This window comes from Anser anser (assembly GCF_964211835.1).
Source record: "Anser anser genome assembly, contig: HAP1_SCAFFOLD_151, whole genome shotgun sequence".
NCBI lineage: Eukaryota > Metazoa > Chordata > Aves > Anseriformes > Anatidae > Anser > Anser anser.
Genome location: NW_028153587.1, coordinates 102815 through 128555, shown reverse-complemented (window position 1 = coordinate 128555; position 25741 = coordinate 102815). Strand labels below are relative to the sequence as shown.

Here is a 25741-nt window from a genome sequence, read left to right as displayed (position 1 = left end):
CACAGCAGTCCGGGTCTTATGTACAGCAACACCCAGGAACCCACAGCAGGACTTTGTGACTGATCGAGAAGTAAGCCTGAGGGTCCTCGGTGCTGGGGGTCAGCCAGACTGCCCACCATGCAGGGAACGCAGGGGAAGGGAGCTGGGGAGCAGCACAGCAGGAGCAGACAGAAGGGCTGTGAGCGCGGCAGCGACCCTGCACAGCGCTCACCCGAGAACCCCCTGCTCAAACTGGCAGTGCCGCAGCCACACACAAGCGCGGGCCCTTCCTGATCCTGGGCCGAGGCCAGGCTCCCCACAGCCAGCCCTCCTCAGGTCCTGACCCTGCACGGATGGCCGATTTTGGCCAGGGCGCCCCATGCCAACGCTCCCACGGCTCAGCTCTCCTCAAGGGGTACAAGAGAAAAATCCCAGCTCATTGCCCAAGTCTCCCTTGTGCTGGGCCCCACAGCTGGATGCTCTGCTCTGGGGAGGGGGGTTTCACGAGGGCACAGCACACGGGGAGAACGGCTTTTCACTGGTGACGATAGCAAGATTGAGTGGCTGAGCAATTACAAAGACAGCTCTTCCTTTCCGTAGCATATTCTCCCCTTTTTAAAGGACAGGCTCAGCTCAGTTTTTACCAGATTGTGGTGTTTTTTATTTATTTCTTTACATCATGCAAACAGTGTGTAATATACTTCTTTTTGCTGCACTACCATCCTGAGTGGAACAACAGCTATTAAGACTAGAGGTAGAAAGAGGCGACTGAGGGGAGGCCTCACGGCGGCCCTCAGCTTCCTGAGGAGGGGAGTGGAGGGGCAGGCGCTGATCTCTTCTCTCTGGGGGCCCGAGGGAACAGCACGGAGCTTCATTGCCTCAGCCCCCTCCAGTCGCTGCAGGTCACTAAGGAAGAGGTAGATCGCAGCATGCTCCACACACGCTTACTTTTGTACCAGCACGGTGCCACTGCAGGTGCCCAGCAGCCGTCTGCAAGGCGCTCTTGAGTGGAAGGGAGAGACGAGTGCCGTGGAGCAGTCCCCCGATTCTCCCATCAAAAAGTGCCCCCATTCCGAAGCCTTTGGGTACACCTGAACTCCCCTGGGGAGCCTTTATGCAACCCCAGACAACAGGACTCTGCGCCTTCTCTCTCTCCAGACCCTAACCCTAATTAAGGCCCCCCCCATAGCCACTAAGACCCCCCCCCCCAAGCCATTAAGGATCCTCCCTGGGACCCCCCCAACCCCCCCCCCAGGATATTAAGCCTAACCCTAATTACACCCCTAATTAAGCCTGTCAACCCAAGCCTTTGGGTAGACCTGACCTCCCTTTGGGAGCCTTTACACAGCCCCACACGCAACAGGACCCTGCGCCTTCTCTTTCTCCAAACTACCTTAAATGTAACCCTAATTACGCCCCTAATGAAGCCTCCCAGCAGCAGCCTTTGGGTAGACCTGCTGTCCCTTTCTCCTCCCCCCCCGAACCACATCTCCCAGCACCCCCCGGCGGGCCGTTCCCTCCCAGCTCCCCCCGTTTCCACCCCGTTTCGTCGCCCTGACGCCATCTCCCCGCGCCATGAAGCCTCCCCCCCGGCCCCGCCTGGTCCCGGCCCGCTTCGCCGAGGCCCCGGCGGGGAGGCCCCGGGCCGCGGCCTGGTCGCTGCGGGAGAAGCGATCGCTGCTGGCGGCGCTGCGGGCCCAGGCCGCCCTCGGCCTCCCGGAGCTCCAGGCCCGGCCGCTGCGGGAGAGCCTCCCCCGGCGGAGCGAGGCCGAGGTGGGCCCGGGGGGGGGCTTAAAATCCATGGGGGGGGCCTTAATATCCCAGGGGTTCCTTAATATCCCGGGGGGGGGCTTAATGGCCCGGGGGGGGTCCTTAATATCCCGGGGGGGGGGGAAGGGGGCTTAATGCCCGGGGGGGGGTCCTTAATATGCTTGGGGGGGTCTCAGGGAGGGTCCTTAATGGCTTGGGGGGGGGGAGTGTTAGTAATCTGGGGGGGGGGGGGGGGGGGGCCTTAACATCGCCAGATGGTCTCCGAGGAAGGTAACTCCTCTGGGGTCTCCTTAAACAGGGGCTGAGCTGCTGGGGGCACGGCTGGATTTGGGGTCCCACAGGTGTGACTGTCTGGGAGACCCTCAGCCTCATTCCCCCTCCCCATAACAACCCAGTGGTGAAATTGGGTGCTGGGGATTTTTCGTTATCTCACTTTGTTGAGGTCCTGCCTCGTGTCAACACACTGGTGGTGAGTGGAAACCCCTTGAGACCCAACCCCTTCCCGGCCCTCTCCTTCCCACACCTGCTCCTCCTATTTTGGGTGTGGGTCAATGGTATTTTTGTAGGGTTTGCAGCTGGGGGCAGGTAGGGAGGTGGAGACCAAACGTGTTTTCCCAGTGGCTGCTGTGGAGGAGCATCAGCGACGGGTTTTACCCTTCACCCTTAGCCTTTTCAACCCCCCTTCCCCATTTCCTATTTTCATAAATTACCAAGTTGCAGCAAAAAAAAATAAAATTGCTTGAAAGCACATTAAGGACATTTCTGCCGGCATGGCAAAGCTGCCCAGGGTGTGGAAAGGGTTTTTGCAGTCTCCTTTCTTTCATCACTTCCCGCAGCGGGACGCAACCTTGTGCTGAATCCCAAGGAGATAAAATGAGTCCTAGCCCAGAGACATTTCTGCTTTACGAGGTCCCCTCTGTGCTTTATTGTATTCCTTGAAATGAAAGCCAGTTTCTTTTATTTGCGTGGAGTTAGTCCCTTCTGCCTCTGCTCCTTACACCTCACCTCCGTCCCCCCTGCCTGTCTCCCTCTCTATCCCCCAGCCGCAGTCCCTGCCCCGACCCTCTGGGTGCTGCAGGGACAGAAGGAATATTTCTTTGGAGACGCTGTCACGCTGGTGTGCACCACTCCCCCCAGCATCACTGGGAAGCTGACGTACCAAATTTTTGGCGAGGCTGGCTGGGCAGTTTCAGGATTTAGCTCGACGAATAACTACACGTTTGAGTTCGTCCTCTCCCGAATGCAACACAGGGGGCCGCATTTCTGCAGCTATTCCCTCAAGCAAGGTCGGAAGCAGCTCATATCCCCAACCAGCGAAAAACTGGTGATCAAGATTGGAGGTGAGCTGTGTGATTTCTTTATCTTTCTCTCTGCTTTCTCCCTCCTCTCTGAGAACTATTCAGATGCCCAAACGTGGGTGTCAGCTATCGCCCCGCAATGTGACAACTCACCTGGAAATCAGGATTGGTGGGCTTTGTGGTTTAACCCAGCCCATCGCCAAAATCAGTAGGATTTCTGGGTGGAGGATTTATCTTTCTGGGACCAGCATGGTCTGGAAGGTGGCTGCCACTGGCGCTCTTCTCATGTCGTGGCAGGAAGCCTACAATCCCAAGCTTTGCTGCATGCAGTGGGAAGGCAAACAACTGGAGATCCGTTTGTGCTGTCCTTATTGCTACGTCTCCATTTATTCCTCCCCTTTTCTCAGACCACCTTCCCCAGCCCCTGCTGATGGTGGAGTCCCCGCTGGGAGAGGTGATGGCAGGAGATCTCCTGAGCATCATCTGTAAGGCCCCTGGAGACGCCACTGTACGGAGGTTTCACTTCTACAGGGATGGCCAAGAGGTCCTCCCTACGACAGAAGGCTCTGAGGACAATGCAGCAGATCACGGGGGCAATTTAAGGACTTCCATGGTCCTCCAGCTCCCACGTGCTGGTCCCCAACAGAGTGGAAACTTTACCTGCAAGTATGAGGAAAAAAAGCCTGAGAGGTGGATCCCGTCCTTCACAAGCCAAGCCGTGTCTATCAGTATAAATGCCCAAAAGAAAGGTGAGCTGGCCATCCATCCACCCACCTAACAATCTGTCAGTCCATCCACCACCAACCCATCCATCCATCCACCCATCCATCCAGTAACCAGCCCATTAAACCATCCCTCTCTCCATCTGTCCATCCGTCTGTCCCTCCCTCTCTCCATTTTTTCCTGAAACGATTCCATTCCAGTCCCTGTACGTTCCTCTCCAAACTAGCTGATTTTTGCACCGGGCAGCTGCTCTATCTATCCGATCACCATCCTTCTGTCCATGACTCAGCCCACCCAGTCTTGCACCCACCTCTCCCTCCCTCTCAGCCCTTCCACCACCCCAACCACCCCAAACAAGTATCGAGCATCCCTCTGTCCACCTTTATGGCTCAGCAGCCTCTCCTTGGCCTCCCGAGCCATTGTTCCCAAATTTCTCAGTGCCTCCTGCAGAGCCAAGCAAGCGGGGAAAGTCTTTGGGTGTTCAGCACTCAGGACCTGAGCAGAATGCCTGGAGACGGAGGGGTGGGGAAAGGGAAAGAGAGATGGTGGCGGAACGATGCTCACAGCCTTCCCTCCGTCAGCACGCATGAACTGTGTCTACATCTCCTAACCTGTCCCACCCTCTTGCAGGGAAGAGCTGCTTCCTTCTTCTACGGCTCCTGGTTGTGGGCGGCTGCTTCCTCACCATCAACAGCCTCATCCTCCTCTTCTTCTGGGCCCGGGGGAGAACCAAAGGTACACCCTGAGCTGAGGGGGGAATCGCCCCACCTTTGGGCTCCCCACCACCCACCTCGCTCCTTCCCGCAGACGCCTCGTTCCTGTCTGGAGCCAGCCCTGCCGGGATCTCCCAGCTGCACGCCAGATCCCCACACACCCTTCAGGAGGAGAATAAGTATGAGGAACACTAATGAGAGGAAGATGCTGTGGGCGATTCCACCCCCTAAAGACCGCTCCCTGCTGAAGACGCATCCCAAAAGACTGGTGTGCAGCCAAACAGGTGCTCACCTGTGGGAAAACAAAGCAAGAAAGGGTTCCTGGGAGGATGAAAGAAGTAGAAAGGGGTCGTTTCACGTGGTAGAGGGGAGGGAGGAGACATGGACGTTGTCGGGAAGGGTGATTGTGAAAGAGAAAATGAAGAAAGACCAGAAATAAAAATGGAAATTGTGAGGAAAAAGAAAGGAGTGAGAAAGGGTGAGAAATGAAATGGAGAGACAAACAGTGTGAGTGAAAAATGAAAGCATGGACAGAGGCTGAGACAGAGTGAGAGAGGGATGGGGAAGAAAAGGGATGCCAGGAGCATCGAGGAGGGCACGACGGTGGGAAGAGCAGGTTGGAGAGGTGAAGGAGAAGAAAAAAGGTGGAAGGAGAGCCCCCAAATCAGAACAAGCCCTTGTGCGTGTCATTAACTGGATGGCCACCGCTGTCACCTCGCCTGGTTGTCCCGGTGTGTTAGGGATGTTAGGGCATCCAGGGAGGGGTGGGAGAGCCGCTGCAGGTGGGGTGGGTGGCTGGGGGCTCTGGTGTTTGGGCTTTTGGAGGGGAATGTCCCATAGCCCATATACGTGGGAGCTGTGGGGCTGCAACAGGAGGATGCTGGAAATGCAGAGACTGGGAACGTGTGAAAATGTGGAGGTGGCATTTGAGCCCCTGGGGGTGGCGTACAGGGAACTGGGGGGATATTGGGGTGGGACGTTAAGGAGTGAGTGGTGGATATTTGGGGCATGTGCGGGGCTATGGGATATGGCATGCCACCAGCACTGGATATGAGGGGAATGCAGGGATGTGGGGAAGCTGCGTGATCAATACGGGAACCTGAGCTGATGGGGGCGCGCTGGGAAATCTGGCTATGGATGGCACTAAGGACAGGGGGCTTTGGGGATACGGCAGGCTGCTGGGGAGGGATATGGGGGCAGGAAGGAGATGGCGACCCTGCCGATGGGATACAGAGCGACTTTGGGGCAGTATGAGGCTGTGAGATATGAGGATAGCGGAACCGCTCTCTCCTGTCCTCCGCGGCCTTATCTCCACCTCGCAGCCTTCCTTCCCCTCCAGCCTCTTTCTGCCATGCCCTCAGCCCCCGGCAGCCAGCAGTGGATGAGAAAGAATCGATAGAGGGGAGGGAGCGTGCTGCCGGGCCATGAGGTCCCAACGCTGCTCCGTGACACCGGGAGGGCTGCGAGGTCACAATACCTCTCGGTGATGCAGTGCTGGGCCGTGACATCCCGACACCCCATTGTGACGCTGGGCCAGCCCACAGGCACTGCTCCGCACCGGTCCTGACAGCAGCAGTAGCTGCAGCTGCAGCGGCGGTGGTGGAAGCATGGTGCGAGTGTGGGGAGCCACGGCCCCTGCCTGCGTCCTCTTCCTCCTCCTGGTGGCCCTGTGTGCCCGGGGTGCCCAGGCTGCGCCATGGCGACCACCGGGAGCAGGTGGGTGGGCAGGGCCGGGGCCAACACCAAACCCTGGGCGGCATGGTGCTGCGCGGCACGCGTATGGATGGAGGGGACGGGGACGGGATGGCAGCAGGGCCGGGCGGGCACCGCGGGCAGGGGGCAGGCAGGAGGCAGAAGCCCCGCAGGGTGGCACGGTGGGGCCGTGGCTGCTGCGGGGTTGTTTCCTGCCGGGGGGGCCGGGAGCGGCGCTGGGGCCGAGAAGCCCGGGTCTGAGCCCCTGTGGGGCTGAGGCCGCTGGCCCCTCTTGGGAAATTTCCACCTGCATCTTTGTCCCGTGACATTGCCTCAGCCCCCTCAGTCACTGCAGGGTGCTGGGGAAGAGGGAGAGCACAGCATGCCATGGCAACGTCTCTCATCTCTGCTTGATTTTAGATGATGACGGTGTTGCTTCTCCATATCCAGCTTCTCAGCTGGATCATGGTTTGGAGCCTCAGGAGGATCCCCGAGGTACGTTGCGAGTGTGCTTCCTTGAAGGAAGATGGCTAATGGGCTGTAATAGTTTATTCGGGGTCTTCCAAGCGCGTTTGTGCCGTGAGGGGGCTTGCACAAATGAGCCCTGAATATTTCTTCACTTGGAGAGATGCCACCCCTGCCCCTCTCCACAGAGAGGGAAGAACCCAGGCTTTTCTTCCTGTTTGGGCCATGTCATTACCTGAGCCCCAGCCAGTGCCTCCCGGTCACTGAGGAAGAGGCAGGCCCCAAGAGGCAATGGAAGCTCCCCTTACCTGTGTCTGATCCCACTTGTGCCCACAGGCAGTACTGGTCAAGTGCCTCCATGGAATCCTGCTCCTGAGCCTGCCAGTATGGGTCCCACAGGTGGTAAGTTGTCCGTGTTCATTTCCTTGCTGTTTGTTAAGGGTTTGTTGAGCTAGCTCAGCAAGGGTTCAGCTGCTCACTGGCCAGGGGGCTTCTCCATGACAAACATGGATGATCATTTTTCCCGGGGTCTGCACGCTCCCCCTGCAGTGGGGTCTTCCTTTGTGTCCAGCAGAGATCTTCCCGTAAGAAACACCTGAGGGGCCACATCTTTGGCGGCGTGGTCCCTGCGGGGTGTTGCGCACAGCCTGGAGAGAGGATTTGGGAAGAGGCCAAGAGGGAGCCTCCAGCTCAGCAGGCCCCTTTGCGGCTTTGGAAATCCTGGCTCGTGTCTGGGTCCCACATCCTTGCCTGAGCCCCCTCCAGTCGCTGCAGGTCACTAAGGAAGAGGTAGATCACACCATGCACGGGGAATGTTTCTCTTCTGTGCTTGATTGCAGCAGTTCTCGTAGGCTCTGGCTACTCGACACCTCAGCCTGATGTGGACCACGAGCCTCAGGTTAATCTGCCAGGTAAGTCAGCGGAAGGCAGGAGCATCTAGGTGCTGCAGAGCCAGCAGGCACCTTGCGCTTGAGTTGAGACCTGGGGTGGGCACGGGGAGGGCCCTTCTCCGGGCAGCTCCACGCACGCTTAGTTTGTACCAGCACGGTGCCACTGCAGGCACCCAGCAACTGTTTGCAAGATGCTCTGGAGTGGCAGGGAGAGACGAGTGCCGTGGAGCAGTCCCCTCTTTGAACCGCATTCTCTGTCACTCTGGTCAGAAGGAGTATGTTGGCGTAGTTCACAGGAGGGACTCCACTTGTGTTTACAGATGGGACTGAAGGCGAAGGTGATCCAGGCTCCCAGATGGGTTCCAGGACTGAAGCTCTGGGAGATGGCCTGGGTAAGTTGTGGCTTTTGACTTCCTTTGAGAGCTGCCAGCTCAAAGCCCAAACGTCAGCCAGGCATCTCTGCAGGTGGGAGGGTATAGACCGGCACGTGTGTGTGCCCTGTCAAGGCACGAGCCCTGGTATGCTCTCCTACTGAGCTATTGATGTAGATGGCGCTGGGACAGAAACTTCTCACGGGGCTTTGGTTGCAGAAGTGTCCCCAGGGAGGGCTTTGCCAGACCCTCGGCTGCTTCCTGCGCTGGAGCCCAGCTGGTATCCCAGGGGTGGGAAGTCATTTCACTGACTTCACAAACGAAGCCCTGGTCCTCCAAATTGCACTGGTGCCAAAGTTAACTTCCTACTTTCTGTTCAGGTCCTCTAACAGCGAAGGACAATGCTGAAATAAGAAAATCTTCCCCAACATCCCCTGACATCATAGAGGATCTCATAAAGGAGTTAGACGAGGCAGCACCTGGTGGGTATATTTCACTCTGTCCGCCATAAGACTTGGGAAGCTGAGGTTCTAAATCCATGTGTGGACACACCGTAACCTGCACAGCAGGAAGGGATGGATCAGAGCGGAGACACTCAATTTCACACCTGGCAGGCACTGGTGAGCGCCAGAGAAGGCCGAGAGCCTCTGCTGCCGCTTGTGGGTCACGCCGTGTCCCAGGGGCAGCTGCTAGCCCAGCACTACCATAAGTGGTCCGAGCTGTTCCGTGCAAACATTGGTATCCAGCCAGCAGCAAAGGGCTTCTGCTGAACTTGTGTTCAGCTCCTGCACAGCGCTGCTTGCAGCTGGGCGAGTTCAAGGCAGGAGGCACAGCCCAAGCAGTCCTTGCTGTCTCATTTGCCGGGAGACACATGTCACTGCAGGGGAAAAGCACCCTTGGCGCTTACCTCAGTTTCAGCTGATTTAGCTGTCCAATTCTAGTTGGGTTTCAAATGACTTGGCTGTGCTTCTCCTCTTGTTTGGGGACTGTGGGCTCTTCCCTGATGCCCACAACTGTGCCCACAACATGGTTCAAGAGCTTGCGGCTCAGCCTGATGTGTGTGACTCTTGCCCTTCCCATGGGATGGAGTCAGCATGATGGGATGGACATGCTTCTCAGAAGGGCTGTTCCTGCCTCTGAACTGGATGCAGCTTTTTTCTGTCCTCTTTGAAGGCACGAATTGAGCAACATCTTGCAGTGTGCCAAAAATGCACTATGTGCGATGTGAACAAGAAGATCTCCTGCAATCTCCTGGTCTCGCAGCAGGCCAGATTTTGCTGTCTGTGCTGGTAGACTGCCAGGAGTCGAACACTTAGATTTTTCTTTGTGAATGACATGTTGTTTGGAGTAGTGAGTACCTCCCCCAGAAGCCCAGGCCGTAGCTTCTAAACTTGAGGGATGTCTTTTGAGAAGCACTACCTTTCAAAGATACCGTCCTCGAAAGGAGGAGCGGTTCCTTAGGGTCACACTGTCCTGCTTTCTTTCTAAAGGGCTGGTTAGAGAGACTGTGCCGAAGGAGGTGCTTTGGCGAGGAAGCGGTCGCACGCTGCCGCTCCCTGGCAAAAGAACAGAGCCAGTGAAGTCAACTGCCCCACCAGGTAAAGGCTGTTTCTTGGTCATCCGCTGTCACCAACCAGAACCAGCATGCGTGTGCAGGTTCTTGCCCTGGTACCCGCTCTTGCAGCTCATGTCAGCAGCCAAACCCAAGAGTGTCAGTAGGCAGCAAGTGTTGCAGAGGAAGGCAGGAGTGGCTCCCTGAGGATGGCTGTCTTCCCCGGGCTGTGACAGCATGTGAGAGCAGTGCAGCGGAGAGACGCTCACAAAGCTCTGTGGCTGTGGCTAGAGAGGGGTCACCTCCCAGCGCACCCAGTTCCCAGGGATTTTGGAACCTTGCTCTTGGTGGAACGAGGCCGTCAGAAGCCCATTGAGCAGACGATGGGAAACGGGACCCCTCCTGTGAGCTGAGGCCCAGAGTGATGCCCTGACCCAGTGCAGATGGGGCACTGCCTCACTGGCACTCCTGGGCTCCCGAATTTTGTTCAGTTTTGTCCCTAAGGCTCCGAGTGTGCCTCGAGCAGCGAAGGTGGGCAAGCCCCCAAGACCTTTTAGAACTCCAAAGAGCTGGGGGAGCAAACCTGAGACACTGGGCCCTCAGCATTATGGCAGGGGAAACAAAGGATGGAGGGAAAACAAAGCTGAGAGGCAAAAGGGAGGCTCCAGAGTGCCTTGAGTTGCAGTGCCTTTGGCAGATTCCCCAGCTTCTGCTGAACCTCAGGAAGCATTGCGGCCTGAGGATTTTCACTTGCTCAAAGATGCTAACCAAATGAAACAGAACACTTCCTGGCAATGCCAGACCTCCGGTGAGATTACCAGTAGTGCGCAGAACACAGCAATGTCCACAATTGTTCTTGCAGGCGTGGATGGGGAGAACAATGCAAACACTGCGAAGCCCCAAGATTTCCGAAGTTACTGCATAGGAGGCCGTTACTGCATAGGAGGCGCTGTGGCATTCTTGATTGCCTTCCTGCTTGTGATAGCTGTGTTCTTCATGCTGCGTGCTTATCCGGCGTTGGAGGCAGAAAAATCAGTGAGTTGTTGTTCCCCCGCTCCCTCTCCTCCTCTCCCCCTCCCAAATTCGTTACCGTATCTTTGTCAACGTTATTATGTGGCTGCTGCCAGCCAGGAAGCAGTTGTCGTTAGCGTATTGTGAAGTGAGCAGTTAGTTTTTGACCAGACTCTTCTGAAATTTCTGCTGTCCAGTGCTTTAGGTGGCCTCTAATTCCTGGGCATTCTGTTCTGGAGCCCATTTTTCTGTTGCTGGTCTTAGCGAAGCTTGGCCCTTCCGCAGCAAGAGCAGAGCCAGGGACAGCCGTAGGCAAAGCGAGGTCAGGAAGAGAAATGCAGGAGCTGAGAGAGGGTGCCATCGGAGAGAGAAGCGCAGCAGTGCCAGTTCCCCCCCAGCACAAGGCACCCTGTTCTGGGATGCCCTGAATTGCAGGTGTCCGCCTCAGCCAAGGTGTGCCAGCTACTGGGAGCATGGGGATGAGCCCTGCCAGCTGCGGGCATTGCCTTGGAGAGGGGCAGTCGGTGTGTCACAGCCGCACCTGAGCGCTGCCAGCGTGCGTGTCCTCAGCACACACAGAGCTTGTGTGTTTAATTACACATCCCAAAGAGCGGATGGGCAGCACCTCCCCGAACAGGGAGCCGAGGCCGTCACCTTGTTGGGCCAGGGCCAGGGCCGGGCAGGGAGCTGAGTACTGGTCCTTGCAAGGCGCTCTGAAAAAGGGCAGCCGGTGGCTGTTGGGACCCGGTCGTGCTGAGCCCGGCTGTGGACCCCTGTCTCTGCGGGGGCCAGGTCTTCTTGCTGGGACAGCACGTGCAGAGCAGGCAGGTCAGGATGGCTGGCGAGGCGCTGGGGAGGAGACAAGCTGGGGCAGGATGTGGAGGGGAGCAGAGTCCCAGCCGAGGGCACAGGGCACCCTGTTTTCTGCACAGAGCACTGTGTGCCCACAGCTCACGCACAGCCGGGTGCCTGCACCCTGCTGCCTCGCACCCGCCTGGCACCGCAGCCGCAGCACGGCCTCAGCAAGTTCCTGTCTCCGCAGGCGCCTCGCCGCAGCCCAGGCAGCCCAGACATTGACACCCGCAGCCGCTCCGTGAGCCCCTACAGGCAGCCTGACCACCGTGGTACGCCTGAGAGCCAGGCCCGATGCCAGCAGCCACCATCAGTGCCTGGAAGAGCGGCCCGCCTGCCACCAGCCCGGCCTCCACGGCCCCCAAGCCCGGCAGCGGATCAGTGGAAGGTGCACGACCGGCCCAGCAGCCCCCAGTCCTCGTGGGCACAGACATCACCTCCACGGCCCCCTCCACCCTCTTCCAAGGGCTGGGGCAGCCCCCCCCGGGGTGCAGCCTTGGCCACACTTCCAATAAATATTGTGTAATACAGCACAGCAGTCCGGGTCTTATGTACAGCAACACCCAGGAACCCACAGCAGGACTTTGTGACTGATCGAGAAGTAAGCCTGAGGGTCCTCGGTGCTGGGGGTCAGCCAGACTGCCCACCATGCAGGGAACGCAGGGGAAGGGAGCTGGGGAGCAGCACAGCAGGAGCAGACAGAAGGGCTGTGAGCGCGGCAGTGACCCTGCACAGCGCTCACCCGAGAACCCCCTGCTCAAACTGGCAGTGCCGCAGCCACACACAAGCGCGGGCCCTTCCTGATCCTGGGCCGAGGCCAGGCTCCCCACAGCCAGCCCTCCTCAGGTCCTGACCCTGCACGGATGGCCGATTTTGGCCAGGGCGCCCCATGCCAACGCTCCCACGGCTCAGCTCTCCTCAAGGGGTACAAGAGAAAAATCCCAGCTCATTGCCCAAGTCTCCCTTGTGCTGGGCCCCACAGCTGGATGCTCTGCTCTGGGGAGGGGGGTTTCACGAGGGCACAGCACACGGGGAGAACGGCTTTTCACTGGTGACGATAGCAAGATTGAGTGGCTGAGCAATTACAAAGACAGCTCTTCCTTTCCGTAGCATATTCTCCCCTTTTTAAAGGACAGGCTCAGCTCAGTTTTTACCAGATTGTGGTGTTTTTTATTTATTTCTTTACATCATGCAAACAGTGTGTAATATACTTCTTTTTGCTGCACTACCATCCTGAGTGGAACAACAGCTATTAAGACTAGAGGTAGAAAGAGGCGACTGAGGGGAGGCCTCACGGCGGCCCTCAGCTTCCTGAGGAGGGGAGTGGAGGGGCAGGCGCTGATCTCTTCTCTCTGGGGGCCCGAGGGAACAGCACGGAGCTTCATTGCCTCAGCCCCCTCCAGTCGCTGCAGGTCACTAAGGAAGAGGTAGATCGCAGCATGCTCCACACACGCTTACTTTTGTACCAGCACGGTGCCACTGCAGGTGCCCAGCAGCCGTCTGCAAGGCGCTCTTGAGTGGAAGGGAGAGACGAGTGCCGTGGAGCAGTCCCCCGATTCTCCCATCAAAAAGTGCCCCCATTCCGAAGCCTTTGGGTACACCTGAACTCCCCTGGGGAGCCTTTATGCAACCCCACACAACAGGACTCTGCGCCTTCTCTCTCTCCAGACCCTAACCCTAATTAAGGCCCCCCCCATAGCCACTAAGACCCCCCCCCCCCAAGCCATTAAGGATCCTCCCTGGGACCCCCCCAACCCCCCCCCCAGGATATTAAGCCTAACCCTAATTACACCCCTAATTAAGCCTGTCAACCCAAGCCTTTGGGTAGACCTGACCTCCCTTTGGGAGCCTTTACTCAACCCCACACACAACAGGACTCTGCGCCTTCTTTCTGAACAACCCCGACCCTAACCCTAATTACGCCCCTAATGAAGCCTCCCAGCAGCAGCCTTTGGGTAGACCTGCTGTCCCTTTCTCCTCCCCCCCCGAACCACATCTCCCAGCACCCCCCGGCGGGCCGTTCCCTCCCAGCTCCCCCCGTTTCCACCCCGTTTCGTCGCCCTGACGCCATCTCCCCGCGCCATGAAGCCTCCCCCCCGGCCCCGCCTGGTCCCGGCCCGCTTCGCCGAGGCCCCGGCGGGGAGGCCCCGGGCCGCGGCCTGGTCGCTGCGGGAGAAGCGATCGCTGCTGGCGGCGCTGCGGGCCCAGGCCGCCCTCGGCCTCCCGGAGCTCCAGGCCCGGCCGCTGCGGGAGAGCCTCCCCCGGCGGAGCGAGGCCGAGGTGGGCCCGGGGGGGGGGCTTAAAATCCATGGGGGGGGCCTTAATATCCCAGGGGTTCCTTAATATCCCGGGGGGGGGCTTAATGGCCCGGGGGGGGTCCTTAATATCCCGGGGGGGGGGGAAGGGGGCTTAATGCCCGGGGGGGGGTCCTTAATATGCTTGGGGGGGTCTCAGGGAGGGTCCTTAATGGCTTGGGGGGGGGGAGTGTTAGTAATCTGGGGGGGGGGGGGGGGGCCTTAACATCGCCAGATGGTCTCCGAGGAAGGTAACTCCTCTGGGGTCTCCTTAAACAGGGGCTGAGCTGCTGGGGGCACGGCTGGATTTGGGGTCCCACAGGTGTGACTGTCTGGGAGACCCTCAGCCTCATTCCCCCTCCCCATAACAACCCAGTGGTGAAATTGGGTGCTGGGGATTTTTCGTTATCTCACTTTGTTGAGGTCCTGCCTCGTGTCAACACACTGGTGGTGAGTGGAAACCCCTTGAGACCCAACCCCTTCCCGGCCCTCTCCTTCCCACACCTGCTCCTCCTATTTTGGGTGTGGGTCAATGGTATTTTTGTAGGGTTTGCAGCTGGGGGCAGGTAGGGAGGTGGAGACCAAACGTGTTTTCCCAGTGGCTGCTGTGGAGGAGCATCAGCGACGGGTTTTACCCTTCACCCTTAGCCTTTTCAACCCCCCTTCCCCATTTCCTATTTTCATAAATTACCAAGTTGCAGCAAAAAAAAATAAAATTGCTTGAAAGCACATTAAGGACATTTCTGCCGGCATGGCAAAGCTGCCCAGGGTGTGGAAAGGGTTTTTGCAGTCTCCTTTCTTTCATCACTTCCCGCAGCGGGACGCAACCTTGTGCTGAATCCCAAGGAGATAAAATGAGTCCTAGCCCAGAGACATTTCTGCTTTACGAGGTCCCCTCTGTGCTTTATTGTATTCCTTGAAATGAAAGCCAGTTTCTTTTATTTGCGTGGAGTTAGTCCCTTCTGCCTCTGCTCCTTGCACCTCACCTCCGTCCCCCCTGCCTGTCTCCCTCTCTATCCCCCAGCCGCAGTCCCTGCCCCGACCCTCTGGGTGCTGCAGGGACAGAAGGAATATTTCTTTGGAGACGCTGTCACGCTGGTGTGCACCACTCCCCCCAGCATCACTGGGAAGCTGACGTACCAAATTTTTGGCGAGGCTGGCTGGGCAGTTTCAGGATTTAGCTCGACGAATAACTACACGTTTGAGTTCGTCCTCTCCCGAATGCAACACAGGGGGCCGCATTTCTGCAGCTATTCCCTCAAGCAAGGTCGGAAGCAGCTCATATCCCCAACCAGCGAAAAACTGGTGATCAAGATTGGAGGTGAGCTGTGTGATTTCTTTATCTTTCTCTCTGCTTTCTCCCTCCTCTCTGAGAACTATTCAGATGCCCAAACGTGGGTGTCAGCTATCGCCCCGCAATGTGACAACTCACCTGGAAATCAGGATTGGTGGGCTTTGTGGTTTAACCCAGCCCATCGCCAAAATCAGTAGGATTTCTGGGTGGAGGATTTATCTTTCTGGGACCAGCATGGTCTGGAAGGTGGCTGCCACTGGCGCTCTTCTCATGTCGTGGCAGGAAGCCTACAATCCCAAGCTTTGCTGCATGCAGTGGGAAGGCAAACAACTGGAGATCCGTTTGTGCTGTCCTTATTGCTACGTCTCCATTTATTCCTCCCCTTTTCTCAGACCACCTTCCCCAGCCCCTGCTGACGGTGGAGTCCCCGCTGGGAGAGGTGATGGCAGGAGATCTCCTGAGCATCATCTGTAAGGCCCCTGGAGACGCCACTGTACGGAGGTTTCACTTCTACAGGGATGGCCAAGAGGTCCTCCCTACGACAGAAGGCTCTGAGGACAATGCAGCAGATCACGGGGGCAATTTAAGGACTTCCATGGTCCTCCAGCTCCCACGTGCTGGTCCCCAACAGAGTGGAAACTTTACCTGCAAGTATGAGGAAAAAAAGCCTGAGAGGTGGATCCCGTCCTTCACAAGCCAAGCCGTGTCTATCAGTATAAATGCCCAAAAGAAAGGTGAGCTGGCCATCCATCCACCCACCTAACAATCTGTCAGTCCATCCACCACCAACCCATCCACCCACCCATCCATCCATCCATCCAGTAACCAGCCCATTAAACCATCCCTCTCTCCATCTGTCCATCCGTCTGTCCCTCCCTCTCTCCATTTTTTCCTGAAACGATTCCATTCCAGTCCCTGTACGTTCCTCTCCAAACTAGCTGATTTTTGCACCGGGCAGCTGCTCTATCTATCCGATCACCATCCTTCTGTCCATGACTCAGCCCACCCAGTCTTGCACCCACCTCTCCCTCCCTCTCAGCCCTTCCATCACCCCAACCACCCCAAACAAGTATCGAGCATCCCTCTGTCCACCTTTATGGCTCAGCAGCCTCTCCTTGGCCTCCCGAGCCATTGTTCCCAAATTTCTCAGTGCCTCCTGCAGAGCCAAGCAAGCGGGGAAAGTCTTTGGGTGTTCAGCACTCAGGACCTGAGCAGAATGCCTGGAGACGGAGGGGTGGGGAAAGGGAAAGAGAGATGGTGGCGGAACGATGCTCACAGCCTTCCCTCCGTCAGCACGCATGAACTGTGTCTACATCTCCTAACCTGTCCCACCCTCTTGCAGGGAAGAGCTGCTTCCTTCTTCTACGGCTCCTGGTTGTGGGCGGCTGCTTCCTCACCATCAACAGCCTCATCCTCCTCTTCTTCTGGGCCCGGGGGAGAACCAAAGGTACACCCTGAGCTGAGGGGGGAATCGCCCCACCTTTGGGCTCCCCACCACCCACCTCGCTCCTTCCCGCAGACGCCTCGTTCCTGTCTGGAGCCAGCCCTGCCGGGATCTCCCAGCTGCACGCCAGATCCCCACACACCCTTCAGGAGGAGAATAAGTATGAGGAACACTAATGAGAGGAAGATGCTGTGGGCGATTCCACCCCCTAAAGACCGCTCCCTGCTGAAGACGCATCCCAAAAGACTGGTGTGCAGCCAAACAGGTGCTCACCTGTGGGAAAACAAAGCAAGAAAGGGTTCCTGGGAGGATGAAAGAAGTAGAAAGGGGTCGTTTCACGTGGTAGAGGGGAGGGAGGAGACATGGACGTTGTCGGGAAGGGTGATTGTGAAAGAGAAAATGAAGAAAGACCAGAAATAAAAATGGAAATTGTGAGGAAAAAGAAAGGAGTGAGAAAGGGTGAGAAATGAAATGGAGAGACAAACAGTGTGAGTGAAAAATGAAAGCATGGACAGAGGCTGAGACAGAGTGAGAGAGGGATGGGGAAGAAAAGGGATGCCAGGAGCATCGAGGAGGGCACGACGGTGGGAAGAGCAGGTTGGAGAGGTGAAGGAGAAGAAAAAAGGTGGAAGGAGAGTCCCCAAATCAGAACAAGCCCTTGTGCGTGTCATTAACTGGATGGCCACCGCTGTCACCTCGCCTGGTTGTCCCGGTGTGTTAGGGATGTTAGGGCATCCAGGGAGGGGTGGGAGAGCCGCTGCAGGTGGGGTGGGTGGCTGGGGGCTCTGGTGTTTGGGCTTTTGGAGGGGAATGTCCCATAGCCCATATACGTGGGAGCTGTGGGGCTGCAACAGGAGGATGCTGGAAATGCAGAGACTGGGAACGTGTGAAAATGTGGAGGTGGCATTTGAGCCCCTGGGGGTGGCGTACAGGGAACTGGGGGGATATTGGGGTGGGACGTTAAGGAGTGAGTGGTGGATATTTGGGGCATGTGCGGGGCTATGGGATATGGCATGCCACCAGCACTGGATATGAGGGGAATGCAGGGATGTGGGGAAGCTGCGTGATCAATACGGGAACCTGAGCTGATGGGGGCGCGCTGGGAAATCTGGCTATGGATGGCACTAAGGACAGGGGGCTTTGGGGATACGGCAGGCTGCTGGGGAGGGATATGGGGGCAGGAAGGAGATGGCGACCCTGCCGATGGGATACAGAGCGACTTTGGGGCAGTATGAGGCTGTGAGATATGAGGATAGCGGAACCGCTCTCTCCTGTCCTCCGCGGCCTTATCTCCACCTCGCAGCCTTCCTTCCCCTCCAGCCTCTTTCTGCCATGCCCTCAGCCCCCGGCAGCCAGCAGTGGATGAGAAAGAATCGATAGAGGGGAGGGAGCGTGCTGCCGGGCCATGAGGTCCCAACGCTGCTCCGTGACACCGGGAGGGCTGCGAGGTCACAATACCTCTCGGTGATGCAGTGCTGGGCCGTGACATCCCGACACCCCATTGTGACGCTGGGCCAGCCCACAGGCACTGCTCCGCACCGGTCCTGACAGCAGCAGTAGCTGCAGCTGCAGCGGCGGTGGTGGAAGCATGGTGCGAGTGTGGGGAGCCACGGCCCCTGCCTGCGTCCTCTTCCTCCTCCTGGTGGCCCTGTGTGCCCGGGGTGCCCAGGCTGCGCCATGGCGACCACCGGGAGCAGGTGGGTGGGCAGGGCCGGGGCCAACACCAAACCCTGGGCGGCATGGTGCTGCGCGGCACGCGTATGGATGGAGGGGACGGGGACGGGATGGCAGCAGGGCCGGGCGGGCACCGCGGGCAGGGGGCAGGCAGGAGGCAGAAGCCCCGCAGGGTGGCACGGTGGGGCCGTGGCTGCTGCGGGGTTGTTTCCTGCCGGGGGGGCCGGGAGCGGCGCTGGGGCCGAGAAGCCCGGGTCTGAGCCCCTGTGGGGCTGAGGCCGCTGGCCCCTCTTGGGAAATTTCCACCTGCATCTTTGTCCCGTGACATTGCCTCAGCCCCCTCAGTCACTGCAGGGTGCTGGGGAAGAGGGAGAGCACAGCATGCCATGGCAACGTCTCTCATCTCTGCTTGATTTTAGATGATGACGATGTTGGCTCTCGATATCCAGCTTCTCAGCTGGATCATGGTTTGGAGCCTCAGGAGGATCCCCGAGGTACGTTGCGAGTGTGCTTCCTTGAAGGAAGATGGCTAATGGGCTGTAATAGTTTATTCAGGGTCTTCCAAGCGCGTTTGTGCCTTGAGGGGGCTTGCACAAATGAGCCCTGAATATTTCTTCACTTGGAGAGATGCCACCCCTGCCCCTCTCCACAGAGAGGGAAGAACCCAGGCTTTTCTTCCTGTTTGGGCCATGTCATTACCTGAGCCCCAGCCAGTGCCTCCCGGTCACTGAGGAAGAGGCAGGCCCCAAGAGGCAATGGAAGCTCCCCTTACCTGTGTCTGATCCCACTTGTGCCCACAGGCAGTACTGGTCAAGTGCCTCCATGGAATCCTGCTCCTGAGCCTGCCAGTATGGGTCCCACAGGTGGTAAGTTGTCCGTGTTCATTTCCTTGCTGTTTGTTAAGGGTTTGTTGAGCTAGCTCAGCAAGGGTTCAGCTGCTCACTGGCCAGGGGGCTTCTCCATGACAAACATGGATGATCATTTTTCCCGGGGTCTGCACGCTCCCCCTGCAGTGGGGTCTTCCTTTGTGTCCAGCAGAGATCTTCCCGTAAGAAACACCTGAGGGGCCACATCTTTGGCGGCGTGGTCCCTGCGGGGTGTTGCGCACAGCCTGGAGAGAGGATTTGGGAAGAGGCCAAGAGGGAGCCTCCAGCTCAGCAGGCCCCTTTGCGGCTTTGGAAATCCTGGCTCGTGTCTGGGTCCCACATCCTTGCCTGAGCCCCCTCCAGTCGCTGCAGGTCACTAAGGAAGAGGTAGATCACACCATGCACGGGGAATGTTTCTCTTCTGTGCTTGATTGCAGCAGTTCTCGTAGGCTCTGGCTACTCGACACCTCAGCCTGATGTGGACCACGAGCCTCAGGTTAATCTGCCAGGTAAGTCAGCGGAAGGCAGGAGCATCTAGGTGCTGCAGAGCCAGCAGGCACCTTGCGCTTGAGTTGAGACCTGGGGTGGGCACGGGGAGGGCCCTTCTCCGGGCAGCTCCACGCACGCTTAGTTTGTACCAGCACGGTGCCACTGCAGGCACCCAGCAACTGTTTGCAAGATGCTCTGGAGTGGCAGGGAGAGACGAGTGCCGTGGAGCAGTCCCCTCTTTGAACCGCATTCTCTGTCACTCTGGTCAGAAGGAGTATGTTGGCGTAGTTCACAGGAGGGACTCCACTTGTGTTTACAGATGGGACCGAAGGCGAAGGTGATCCAGGCTCCCAGATGGGTTCCAGGACTGAAGCTCTGGGAGATGGCCTGGGTAAGTTGTGGCTTTTGACTTCCTTTGAGAGCTGCCAGCTCAAAGCCCAAACGTCAGCCAGGCATCTCTGCAGGTGGGAGGGTACAGACCGGCACGTGTGTGTGCCCTGTCAAGGCACGAGCCCTGGTATGCTCTCCTACTGAGCTATTGATGTAGATGGCGCTGGGACAGAAACTTCTCACGGGGCTTTGGTTGCAGAAGTGTCCCCAGGGAGGGCTTTGCCAGACCCTCGGCTGCTTCCTGCGCTGGAGCCCAGCTGGTATCCCAGGGGTGGGAAGTCATTTCACTGACTTCACAAACGAAGCCCTGGTCCTCCAAATTGCACTGGTGCCAAAGTTAACTTCCTACTTTCTGTTCAGGTCCTCTAAGAGCAAAGGACAATGCTGAAATAAGAAAATCTTCCCCAACATCCCCTGACATCGTAGAGGATCTCATAAAGGAGTTAGAGAAGGCAGCACCTGGTGGGTATATTTCACTCTGTCCGCCATAAGACTTGGGAAGCTGAGGTTCTAAATCCATGTGTGGACACACCGTAACCTGCACAGCAGGAAGGGATGGATCAGAGCGGAGACACTCAATTTCACACCTAGCAGGCACTGGTGAGCGCCAGAGAAGGCCGAGAGCCTCTGCTGCCGCTTGTGGGTCACGCCGTGTCCCAAGGGCAGCTGCTAGCCCAGCACTACCATAAGTGGTCCGAGCTGTTCCGTGCAAACATTGGTATCCAGCCAGCAGCAAAGGGCTTCTGCTGAACTTGTGTTCAGCTCCTGCACAGCGCTGCTTGCAGCTGGGCGAGTTCAAGGCAGGAGGCACAGCCCAAGCAGTCCTTGCTGTCTCATTTGCCGGGAGACACATGTCACTGCAGGGGAAAAGCACCCTTGGCGCTTACCTCAGTTTCAGCTGATTTAGCTGTCCAATTCTAGTTGGGTTTCAAATGACTTGGCTGTGCTTCTCCTCTTGTTTGGGGACTGTGGGCTCTTCCCTGATGCCCACAACTGTGCCCACAACATGGTTCAAGAGCTTGCGGCTCAGCCTGATGTGTGTGACTCTTGCCCTTCCCATGGGATGGAGTCAGCATGATGGGATGGACATGCTTCTCAGAAGGGCTGTTCCTGCCTCTGAACTGGATGCAGCTTTTTTCTGTCCTCTTTGAAGGCACGAATTGAGCAACATCTTGCAGTGTGCCAAAAATGCACTATGTGCGATGTGAACAAGAAGATCTCCTGCAATCTCCTGGTCTCGCAGCAGGCCAGATTTTGCTGTCTGTGCTGGTAGACTGCCAGGAGTCGAACACTTAGATTTTTCTTTGTGAATGACATGTTGTTTGGAGTAGTGAGTACGTCCCCCAGAAGCCCAGGCCGTAGCTTCTAAACTTTAGGGATGTCTTTTGAGAAGCACTACCTTTCAAAGATACCGTCCTCGAAAGGAGGAGCGGTTCCTTAGGGTCACACTGTCCTGCTTTCTTTCTAAAGGGCTGGTTAGAGAGACTGTGCCGAAGAAGGTGCTTTGGCGAGGAAGCGGTCGCACGCTGCCGCTCCCTGGCAAAAGAACAGAGCCAGTGAAGTCAACTGCCCCACCAGGTAAAGGCTGTTTCTTGGTCATCCGCTGTCACCAACCAGAACCAGCATGCGTGTGCAGGTTCTTGCCCTGGTACCCGCTCTTGCAGCTCATGTCAGCAGCCAAACCCAAGAGTGTCAGTAGGCAGCAAGTGTTGCAGAGGAAGGCAGGAGTGGCTCCCTGAGGATGGCTGTCTTCCCCGGGCTATGACAGCATGTGAGAGCAGTGCAGCGGAGAGACGCTCACAAAGCTCTGTGGCTGTGGCTAGAGAGGGGTCACCTCCCAGCGCACCCAGTTCCCAGGGATTTTGGAACCTTGCTCTTGGGGGAACGAGGCCGTCAGAAGCCCATTGAGCAGACGATGGGAAACGGGACCCCTCCTGTGAGCTGAGGCCCAGAGTGATGCCCTGACTCAGTGCAGATGGGGCACTGCCTCACTGGCACTCCTGGGCTCCCGAATTTTGTTCAGTTTTGTCCCTAAGGCTCCGAGTGTGCCTCGAGCAGCGAAGGTGGGCAAGCACCTAAGACCTTTTAGAACTCCAAAGAGCTGGGGGAGCAAACCTGAGACACTGGGCCCTCAGCATTATGGCAGGGAAAACAAAGGATGGAGGGAAAACAAAGCTGAGAGGCAAAAGGGAGGCTCCAGAGTGCCTTGAGTTGCAGTGCCTTTGGCAGATTCCCCAGCTTCTGCTGAACCTCAGGAAGCATTGCGGCCTGAGGATTTTCACTTGCTCAAAGATGCTAACCAAATGAAACAGAACACTTCCTGGCAATGTCAGACCTCCGGTGAGATTACCAGTAGTGCGCAGGACACAGCAATGTCCACAATTGTTCTTGCAGGCGTGGATGGGGAGAACAATGCAAACACTGCGAAGCCCCAAGATTTCCGAAGTTACTGCATAGGAGGCCGTTACTGCATAGGAGGCGCTGTGGCATTCTTGATTGCCTTCCTGCTTGTGATAGCTGTGTTCTTCATGCTGCGTGCTTATCCGGCGTTGGAGGCAGAAAAATCAGTGAGTTGTTGTTCCCCCGCTCCCTCTCCTCCTCTCCCCCTCCCAAATTCGTTACCGTATCTTTGTCAACGTTATTATGTGGCTGCTGCCAGCCAGGAAGCAGTTGTCGTTAGCGTATTGTGAAGTGAGCAGTTAGTTTTTGACCAGACTCTTCTGAAATTTCTGCTGTCCAGTGCTTTAGGTGGCCTCTAATTCCTGGGCATTCTGTTCTGGAGCCCATTTTTCTGTTGCTGGTCTTAGCGAAGCTTGGCCCTTCCGCAGCAAGAGCAGAGCCAGGGACAGCCGTAGGCAAAGCGAGGTCAGGAAGAGAAATGCAGGAGCTGAGAGAGGGTGCCATCGGAGAGAGAAGCGCAGCAGTGCCAGTTCCCCCCCAGCACAAGGCACCCTGTTCTGGGATGCCCTGAATTGCAGGTGTCCGCCTCAGCCAAGGTGTGCCAGCTACTGGGAGCATGGGGATGAGCCCTGCCAGCTGCGGGCATTGCCTTGGAGAGGGGCAGTCGGTGTGTCACAGCCGCACCTGAGCGCTGCCAGCGTGCGTGTCCTCAGCACACACAGAGCTTGTGTGTTTAATTACACATCCCAAAGAGCGGATGGGCAGCACCTCCCCGAACAGGGAGCCGAGGCCGTCACCTTGTTGGGCCAGGGCCAGGGCCGGGCAGGGAGCTGAGTACTGGTCCTTGCAAGGCGCTCTGAAAAAGGGCAGCCGGTGGCTGTTGGGACCCGGTCGTGCTGAGCCCGGCTGTGGACCCCTGTCTCTGCGGGGGCCAGGTCTTCTTGCTGGGACAGCACGTGCAGAGCAGGCAGGTCAGGATGGCTGGCGAGGCGCTGGGGAGGAGACAAGCTGGGGCAGGATGTGGAGGGGAGCAGAGTCCCAGCCGAGGGCACAGGGCACCCTGTTTTCTGCACAGAGCACTGTATGCCCACAGCTCACGCACAGCCGGGTGCCTGCACCCTGCTGCCTCGCACCCGCCTGGCACCGCAGCCGCAGCACGGCCTCAGCAAGTTCCTGTCTCCGCAGGCGCCTCGCCGCAGCCCAGGCAGCCCAGACATTGACACCCGCAGCCGCTCCGTGAGCCCCTACAGGCAGCCTGACCACCGTGGTACGCCTGAGAGCCAGGCCCGATGCCAGCAGCCACCATCAGTGCCTGGAAGAGCGGCCCGCCTGCCACCAGCCCGGCCTCCACGGCCCCCAAGCCCGGCAGCGGATCAGTGGAAGGTGCACGACCGGCCCAGCAGCCCCCAGTCCTCGTGGGCACAGACATCACCTCCACGGCCCCCTCCACCCTCTTCCAAGGGCTGGGGCAGCCCCCCCCGGGGTGCAGCCTTGGCCACACTTCCAATAAATATTGTGTAATACAGCACAGCAGTCCGGGTCTTATGTACAGCAACACCCAGGAACCCACAGCAGGACTTTGTGACTGATCGAGAAGTAAGCCTGAGGGTCCTCGGTGCTGGGGGTCAGCCAGACTGCCCACCATGCAGGGAACGCAGGGGAAGGGAGCTGGGGAGCAGCACAGCAGGAGCAGACAGAAGGGCTGTGAGCGCGGCAGTGACCCTGCACAGCGCTCACCCGAGAACCCCCTGCTCAAACTGGCAGTGCCGCAGCCACACACAAGCGCGGGCCCTTCCTGATCCTGGGCCGAGGCCAGGCTCCCCACAGCCAGCCCTCCTCAGGTCCTGACCCTGCACGGATGGCCGATTTTGGCCAGGGCGCCCCATGCCAACGCTCCCACGGCTCAGCTCTCCTCAAGGGGTAGAAGAAAAAAATCCCAGCTCATTGCCCAAGTCTCCCTTGTGCTGGGCCCCACAGCTGGATGCTCTGCTCTGGGGAGGGGGGTTTCACGAGGGCACAGCACACGGGGAGAACGGCTTTTCACTGGTGACGATAGCAAGATTGAGTGGCTGAGCAATTACAAAGACAGCTCTTCCTTTCCGTAGCATATTCTCCCCTTTTTAAAGGACAGGCTCAGCTCAGTTTTTACCAGATTGTGGTGTTTTTTATTTATTTCTTTACATCATGCAAACAGTGTGTAATATACTTCTTTTTGCTGCACTACCATCCTGAGTGGAACAACAGCTATTAAGACTAGAGGTAGAAAGAGGCGACTGAGGGGAGGCCTCACGGCGGCCCTCAGCTTCCTGAGGAGGGGAGTGGAGGGGCAGGCGCTGATCTCTTCTCTCTGGGGGCCCGAGGGAACAGCACGGAGCTTCATTGCCTCAGCCCCCTCCAGTCGCTGCAGGTCACTAAGGAAGAGGTAGATCGCAGCATGCTCCACACACGCTTACTTTTGTACCAGCACGGTGCCACTGCAGGTGCCCAGCAGCCGTCTGCAAGGCGCTCTTGAGTGGAAGGGAGAGACGAGTGCCGTGGAGCAGTCCCCCGATTCTCCCATCAAAAAGTGCCCCCATTCCGAAGCCTTTGGGTACACCTGAACTCCCCTGGGGAGCCTTTATGCAACCCCACACAACAGGACTCTGCGCCTTCTCTCTCTCCAGACCCTAACCCTAATTAAGGCCCCCCCCATAGCCACTAAGACCCCCCCCCCCAAGCCATTAAGGATCCTCCCTGGGACCCCCCCAACCCCCCCCCCCAGGATATTAAGCCTAACCCTAATTACACCCCTAATTAAGCCTGTCAACCCAAGCCTTTGGGTAGACCTGACCTCCCTTTGGGAGCCTTTACACAGCCCCACACGCAACAGGACCCTGCGCCTTCTCTTTCTCCAAACTACCCTAAACGTAACCCTAATTACACCCCTAATTAAGCCTCCCAGCAGCAGCCTTTGGGTAGACCTGACCTCCCTTTGGGAGCCTTTACACAGCCCCACACGCAACAGGACTCTGCGCCTTCTCTCTCTCCAAACAACCCTGACCCTAACCCTAATTACGCCCCTAATTAAGCCACCCAACGGAATCCTCTGGGTATACCTGACCTCCCTTTGGGAGCCTTTACTCAACCCCACACACAACAGGACTCTGCGCCTTCTTTCTGAACAACCCCGACCCTAACCCTAATTACACTCCTAATTAAGCCTCCCAACCCAAGCCTTTGGGTAGACCTGACCTCCCTTTGGGAGCCTTTACACAGCCCCACACACAACAGGACTCTGCGCCTTCTCTCTCCAAACAACCCTGACCCTAACCCTAATTACACCCCTAATTAAGCCTCCCAGCAGAAGCCTTTGGGTAGACCTGATCTCGCTTTGGGAGCCTTTACACAGCCCCACACGCAACAGGACTCTGCGCCTTCTCTTTCTCCAAACTACCCTAAATGTAACCCTAATTACGCCCCTAATTAAGCCTCCCAACCCAAGCCTTTGGGTAGACCTGACCTCCCTTTGGGAGCCTTTACACAGCCCCACACGCAACGGGACTCTGCGCCTTCTCTCTCCTAACAACCCCGACCC

The 25741-nt window shown here is 57.6% G+C and overlaps 1 protein-coding gene and 1 long non-coding RNA gene across 5 annotated transcripts; one reads left to right on the top strand and one right to left on the bottom strand.

Annotated features, from left to right (window-relative positions):
- Window positions 1-1385: 1385 nt before the first annotated feature.
- On the top strand, window positions 1386-23692 carry LOC310891886 (uncharacterized protein). 4 transcript variants are annotated; one of them, XM_083854113.1, is made up of 17 exons: window positions 1532-1752; window positions 2048-2218; window positions 2793-3089; window positions 3455-3796; window positions 4401-4505; window positions 4578-8383; window positions 9392-9499; window positions 10316-10488; window positions 11507-13596; window positions 13890-14060; window positions 14635-14931; window positions 15297-15638; window positions 16247-16351; window positions 16424-20229; window positions 21238-21345; window positions 22162-22334; window positions 23353-23692. In XM_083854113.1, exons 3-6 carry the CDS (start codon window positions 2990-2992, stop codon window positions 4676-4678), a joined length of 648 nt encoding a protein of 215 aa, XP_083710239.1. In that variant the 5' UTR covers window positions 1532-1752; window positions 2048-2218; window positions 2793-2989; the 3' UTR covers window positions 4679-8383; window positions 9392-9499; window positions 10316-10488; window positions 11507-13596; window positions 13890-14060; window positions 14635-14931; window positions 15297-15638; window positions 16247-16351; window positions 16424-20229; window positions 21238-21345; window positions 22162-22334; window positions 23353-23692. The 4 variants fall into 4 exon arrangements, with proteins under 4 accessions (XP_083710236.1, XP_083710238.1, XP_083710239.1 ...); XM_083854110.1 differs by lacking the exon at window positions 2048-2218 and having other exon boundaries at window positions 1386-1752; XM_083854112.1 differs by lacking the exons at window positions 2048-2218; window positions 9392-9499; window positions 10316-10488; ... (4 more) ...; window positions 16247-16351; window positions 16424-20229 and having other exon boundaries at window positions 1386-1752.
- On the bottom strand, window positions 12464-25612 carry LOC310891888. Its single transcript, XR_014577764.1, has 2 exons — window positions 24993-25612; window positions 12464-13277 (listed from the first exon to the last, which is right to left on the bottom strand). It is a non-coding gene; the product is annotated as an uncharacterized lncRNA (long non-coding RNA).
- Window positions 25613-25741: the final 129 nt, after the last annotated feature.